Source organism: Triticum dicoccoides, chromosome 7B, assembly GCF_002162155.2.
Source record: "Triticum dicoccoides isolate Atlit2015 ecotype Zavitan chromosome 7B, WEW_v2.0, whole genome shotgun sequence".
NCBI classification, from domain to species: Eukaryota; Viridiplantae; Streptophyta; class Magnoliopsida; order Poales; family Poaceae; genus Triticum; species Triticum dicoccoides.
Genome location: NC_041393.1, coordinates 755,783,435 through 755,789,997, shown reverse-complemented (window position 1 = coordinate 755,789,997; position 6,563 = coordinate 755,783,435). Strand labels below are relative to the sequence as shown.

Genomic DNA, 6,563 nt, shown 5'->3' with positions numbered 1-6,563 from the left:
GTGCTCAGCGACGCATGCGTGAATGCCTCGGCCCATCCCCCGTCAATCATTGCTCATGTTCAATCCTTGCTCGCCTTTGCCGGAGCCTAGCTACAGGCTACTGCAACTCTAGTAGTTTTATTTACTGCATTGTGTAGGGCAATGTAGTTGTTTGGGAGCAATGTATTGAAATCTTGGTCGGAAAATATGAAGGAGAACCGGGGTATCAGCGCACCCTATACGAAAAGAAGGTTAGTAATTCAAAAAAGTTCGAAATATTCCAAATCTTTTTTGGTATTAAACATGATCAAGTATTTTAGTCGTATAAAAAGATTCGTCATAGAATGACTTTCGTTGCATCCTGGGTCGAAGATTCTGCAAAAAACGCTATATACAAGTACTACACACGCTATATTGTCGTCATAAACTTGTCTTCTTTGCCGTGAAGTCAATATGAATCATTTCTTGTCCAAATTTTTTATACGAGTACAATACTTGATCATGTTTGATTCCAAAAAGGATTTGGAATTTTTTAAACATTTTTTAATTACTAAATTTGTTTCCGCATATAGGGTGTGCGGGTACCCGAGAGCACCAAGTTGGAAAATATTAAGGAGAACCTGGCTACCAGCGCACCCTATATGAAAAAAATAATAATTCAAAAAATTCCAAATCTTTTTTGTATTAAACATGATCAAGTATTTTAGTCATATAAAAAGATTTGTCAAAGAATGACTTTCGTCGCATCCTGGGTGGAAGATTCGGCAAAAAGGCTATATACAAGTACTATACACGCTATATTATCGTCATAAACTTGTCTTTTTTGTCGTGAAGTCAATATGGATCATTTCTTATCCAAACTTTTTATACGAGTACAATACCTGATCATGTTTGATTCCAAAAAGGATTTGGAATTTTTTGAATATTTTTTTAATTACTAATTTTTTTCCATATATAGGGTGTGCTGGTACCCGAGAGCATCAAGTTCGCGTCCTCTTGGTCTTATTTCTGTCTTCTTTACAGAAAGGAAAATGGAACCCCTTCCGCATAGCACGAGCATTCAAGAGCGTGTTCTGATTATCTGGAGGCAGTCATGATGATCAAGAGAAGACTAGGCAACAAACCAAAGTACGCTTTTTCTATGGAGGATATCAAAAGAAACATGGAGGGACGGAATTTTTGTATTACTCATATTCGCCGTAGCCAAAATAAATCTAGTCACTTTATTGCAAACTTTGGGAGATCCGAACGCCGCACTGTTGTTTGGCTTGGATCAGGCTCTCCCGGCGCTTTGGAAGTTTTTGAATCTGATTGTAATCCTTAAGTTTTTTGGAGTAGTACAAGAATTTATTCGCAAAGAAATTGTGTTCGATCCCCGGTCCAGTCAGAACAGTTCATTGAGTGCTCCACTCGACAGGGAAAAAAGGACCGGGACGGTCGTGCGACCTGAGCATCTTTGCAAATACCAGCTACTCTTTTTCTTTTTTCATATGATCATAAAAAGATCAAGTTTCACAATCAAAGATCACGGAACAAAAAGGTAAAAAAGTATCCTAGTGCAAGAAATCTCTCCCTAATAATAAAGGACGGATTGGGTCTTCGGGTTCACCGTTACAATGCGCTTCTTCCCGTCAATTTACGCTTTCAGGTTTTTTCCTCTATATTATTTTCAACATCTGAGGTGGTACTATTTTACCTGCATATCTTCACCGTTTTTTCGTTAGTACGTGCACGAAAACAGCCTATCCATCCTTCCTATCTCGCTTTGGGCCAAGTAAGCCAGCCCATAACTTCGTTTCAATCTCTTGCACGACACGGGTTGGAAACAAAACGGGAATACAGTCAAAGAAAAAGGAAAACAAAACGGAACGATCTCTCTTGATTCCCTCCTTAAAAACTGGACGCACCTTCGGTTCCCCCACCTTGCCTCTAGCATGATCAAAACAAATCTAGTTGCCATAAAGATGTATTAGTCCTCTTGATTCGCTCCTCATATCAAATCGCGAGAACTGAATTGGGACAAGTCGATAAACATAATGGGCTTCTTTGGATCACAGGATTAAAAAACAAAGGAATTCAAAAAATACAGGAATTTGACGGGATTGTAGGTGCAAAACAGAGGATTACAAAATAGAGGAAAACTATAAGAATGGTCATTTGGATGGAACACAGGAAAAACACAGGAAAAGTGCCTCGATCCTACGCGAATCAGTATAAAAAAGAGGTTATACTGGATGTTGAAATTCCTATAGGATTGAGGTGTAGGAATGCATCCATAGGAATTTTGGAGGTGTAGTTCCTTTGATCCAAAGGGCTTCTTTAGGAAAAAATCCAATGGATTGGAATCCTCCAATATTCCTATGAAAATCCTTCAATCCAAAGAGGCCCAAAGATCCCTCGGGTGCAAGGCTGCCGACCGGAGGTCGCCTCCCTGCAATCTGGACGAGGGCCACACGGAGCGACTACTGTGGTTGGGCCTCACGTACGTGGCGCCGGCAGAGAAATCCATACTGCTCGCCGCCCGCGATCTCAAGGAGGGTCACGCGGAGCGACTGCTGTTCCAGCCTCACGTACCATGGTGCTCGAGGTCGACCAGAGGGTTGCGAGTCGAATTTGACGAGAGACGGTTGATGCTTGTTCTGCTGGGCCTAGGACGCAGCCAACAACAACCAAACCCAGGGGAAACGAAGGCCACCGATCCTGACGTGTTTAGCGCTGCTTCCGGATGTGCCGACGCAGCCGTGGAACGATGAATACACCGGTCGGAAATTGCAGTCTGATGCGCATGTAAATTTGATGGAAGGGCCTATCACGAAACAGAAAAAGCATGCAAAATTATAGACAGGAGGAAAGGCAGTATAGAACTCATGTGTGTAAAACGGTGGAGGCAAGGTAAAGATCTTTAGGCCTTGTTCGGTTACGTGTGGATCCGAGTGGATTGAAGGGGTTTGAGGGGGATTTAAACCTCTTACAAGTCAAAATACATCTCAATCCATGCCAATCCCCTCCAACCCTCTTCGGAGGAGGATTAACCGAACAAGCCCTTAGAGAGAAGATGGACAGGGATCACCTAGAGGCGGAGGAGCAGCCGAGTCCCATGGAAACTAATCAGGCCATCTTTCCCGTCCAGCCACGGCTAATTCATACATGTAACTCCGGCGACCGGATCACATTGTTGGCGTCGGTTTCTCCGGAGCGAACACCTCAGCCTCCTAAGAGCATCTCCAACAGGCGCGGCAAAAGGCGCGCTCGCGCGGTACAATTGCGTTTTAGCGCGCGCCGGTTGATTCCGCGCGCTCCAGCGGTGGCGGGAACTTACCGCGCGCGGGAAGCGCTTGCGCGCGCGCGGGAGAAAGCGGCACGCGGCGCGGTAGATTTGGCGCGCCGCTTACCGCGCGCCTATAAATTGCCGCGCCCGCCACGCGCACCGCACACAGCCACGCGCCCTCCCCTCGCAAGCTCGCCGCTTCGCAGCTTTTCGTGCCACCACCGCACCACCATGCCGCCGCGCCGCCGGGGTGCTTCGGGCTATCGCGGCGTCCGCGCGCGCCCCAACGGCTGGTTCTTCGCCGAGATACGGTCCGGCGACGTGCGGCTCGGCCTCGGGACATTCCGGAGCGCGCACGAGGCGGCCCGCGCGTACGACGCGGCGGCGTGGCGCTTGGACAGGCCCCGGTCGCAGATGAACTTTCTGGACGTCTTCACGCGCGAGCAGGCGCAGCGCGTCGCCCCTCCGCCGCGTCTCATCACCGACCTCGACCATGCCGACCATGCTCGGCGGCAGCGCCGCCTCCTCGTCGCCGAGGAGGACGAGCGAGCCATGGCGGAGTGGCGCCGTCGCCACCCGGAGGACGTCGCCGACGAGCAAGCCCACTGGGCGGAGAGGACGGCAAGGCGCCGTGCGGAGCGGGCTGACCGGCGTCAGCGGAAAGCATTGGCGAACGCGCAGTGCGACATAGTTTCAGCAGGTGGGAGGTCGTTCTTCACGGCCGACGATGACCGTTGGGACGACATATGGCTCTCAACCTCGGACGACACCGACGAGGATGATGATGATGATGATGGTAGCGACTTGGAGTAGTTTCTATCTATCTATCTATACCGTAGTAGTGGCTATCTATCTATGTATGTCGAACTATCTATCTATGTATGTTGAACTATCTATCTATCTATGTAAAAATATATTGAATCGTTTTTTTATCTATGCAAAAAAAATGTTCGCGCGCTGTATTTTTACCGCGCCTGCTGGAGCTGCGCGCGCGGCTTTACAGCGCGGCTGCTGGAGCAAACGCCGCGCGCCGCGCCAAACCAGGTGTTGGGCGCGCGCCAAATCAGTTTTTAGCGCGCGGCGCGTTCGGCGCCTGTTGGAGATGCTCTCTGGTGCTTCCGCCGCTGCCAAGGGATCCCCAAGTGATAGGCGCTGACTACTTGCATGCATCAAGCTGGAAGTACGCCCTCTCCATGCGTGTAGTTGCACGATCTGCTCAATCTCCTCTCCTACTTCCGTTCTCTTTGACTCTTAGCTTGCTAATCTTCTCCAGGCTTTAGAAGAGTACGTGCCAGCAAGGGCTGGTGAAAGAAAGTTATTAACATTCCTACAATGTTTTGCTTTGGTTTTTCTTTTTGCAAATATGTTTTGCTTTGGTTTCAGATCGTGCTTTTTGACCGATTCTCATACCTGACGTTGCATGCAGTGATTTGAGAAATAATGTACGATCTGTTTGTGCTAACCAGGAAGACACAACGCCTAGGCATGTGTTAGCCAAATAAACATGATCAGCTCCATGTCAGGCTCCGTGCGTCGCGTGTGTGTATTTTGGTTAGTTCGATCAGGTCGGCAACAGCGGCTACGAGGCCTACGGCGCGAGGAAAGGGGGTTCGTGATGGGCGTGTGCTCACCGGATGGCACACGGTGGCCGGTGAGTGGATTAGGAGCAGCAGCGGCGATGACCGGAGTCGAAGAAGGTGGCAGCGACCTGAGACGGACGAAGGTTGAGGACGGGGAAGCAGCGGGCGTCCCGGTGGCTTCCGGCCCGATCTCGCCCACGTAGTCGAAGTAGGCGACGAAGACGGTGCCCCTGGCGCGGTCTCCAGCAGCGGGGTCGGCAGCAGCGACGGCTACGCCAGCGACACATCCATGGCGGAGCTCGGGAAGGTGGGGATCTGAGGAGGGGAAGGGTGAGGGGCGCGTGAGGGAGGGAGAGGGGATTAGGGTTCGGCGACGGGAGGGGGGCGCCGGGGTTTTGTAGAGGGGGGCGGCCGGGTGATGGCCGGCGCGTGGCCGGCGACGGGGCGATGGCCGCCACGCAACCGCCCCGTGAACAGGAGGATGAAGGGGGGCATAGGTGGGCCGGCCTGGCGATCAAGCTGGGCCGAGGCCGAGTGAGAGGAGAGGTCAGGGTCTTTTTTTTTTGTTATAGCCTTTTTCCCTTTTCATATTAGTGCCTCTGTTTTCTTTTACTTTTAGGGCATTAAGCCACTTTATAAAAAGTTGGACCACCACCAATATTAACAAACGGTTATTTAAAACAACTCGAACATTTTAGTTTTGTCATTTGAAAACTTTTATAGATTGACTTGATTTTAAATTTTGAATTCGAACAGGATCGAATCATAGCGAGATTAACAACAGTAATTGTGGTGATGTGGCAACATTAGTGGAGGGTTACTGTAGCTTAATTATCCGTGCTCACAAGGCACCAAAGTGATCATGCACCTGCAATGTATTCAACTCATTTACTTAATGTTAGTTATATGCCATTAATTTTTCTCTCTGCTATTTACTTACAATAATCCGTTCTTCAATTTAATTGACCGCAAAGTTTGGTGCGCCACTTTTATAGATAGTTTCTGGCTATGTGCGTGCGTGGCGACTACGGCCGTTCCGTGTGTGTTGGTTCTGGCTATTTAAGCCATTATAAGCTGCTTTGTTCCTTTGAGTCAGTCGAGTTGAATAGAAGCCAACATATAGCGGCCGGGCGTTCGTCGCCATAACCAAGTGTCTTCTATTTATCTTCTTCTACCTCCGTCCCGCATTCGTTGCCGGAGGGCTGGTTCGGCGTGTGTTGCCGGAGGGCAGCTCCAACGGTAGGATGGGTTACACCTATGTTCAGAGATAAGGCTGAGATAAAAGATGCTCAAAGTTTGTTCATGGTTTGACTGCATGAGGCATCCATATGGCGGTGGCGCATGCTTGGTGTATGTGCTGCACCTGATGACCGTAGCGTGCCTTATGTAGGACAACTCTCTGCTTCATTGGAGGTCATACAGTCATGCTATGGGCACAAATAATCTGAAGGTTAGTAATTTAGTACTTCTAACTGCTAACAGCATTGTTGATTTTCATGATTCAATGTACTTCTAACTTCTAATAAAATAATTCAACCATATTGGAATGTTATAGAGAACCATCTAGGAGTGGGATGCATTGCATTGTCCTGAGAGAACTTACAGTAGCACAATGGACAACATAAGGGGCATATAGATGATTTTAGTTTGAAAAAATTCGTTATCCTCGAGCAGTCAAGCATGACTATAAGGGGATTATACGAACTATAAGATTTATATACATGTATAAATGATAC

The 6,563-nt window shown here is 48.5% G+C and overlaps 1 protein-coding gene across 1 annotated transcript; it reads left to right on the top strand.

The window, feature by feature from the left end:
- Window positions 1–3,478: 3,478 nt before the first annotated feature.
- LOC119339691 (ethylene-responsive transcription factor ERF071-like) lies at window positions 3,479–4,039 on the top strand (the record flags this gene model as incomplete). Its single annotated transcript, XM_037611661.1, has 1 exon — window positions 3,479–4,039. A coding segment is annotated over exon 1 (561 nt), but the record flags the coding sequence as incomplete, so codon positions are not given.
- Between the last annotated feature and the right edge of the window lie 2,524 nt (window positions 4,040–6,563).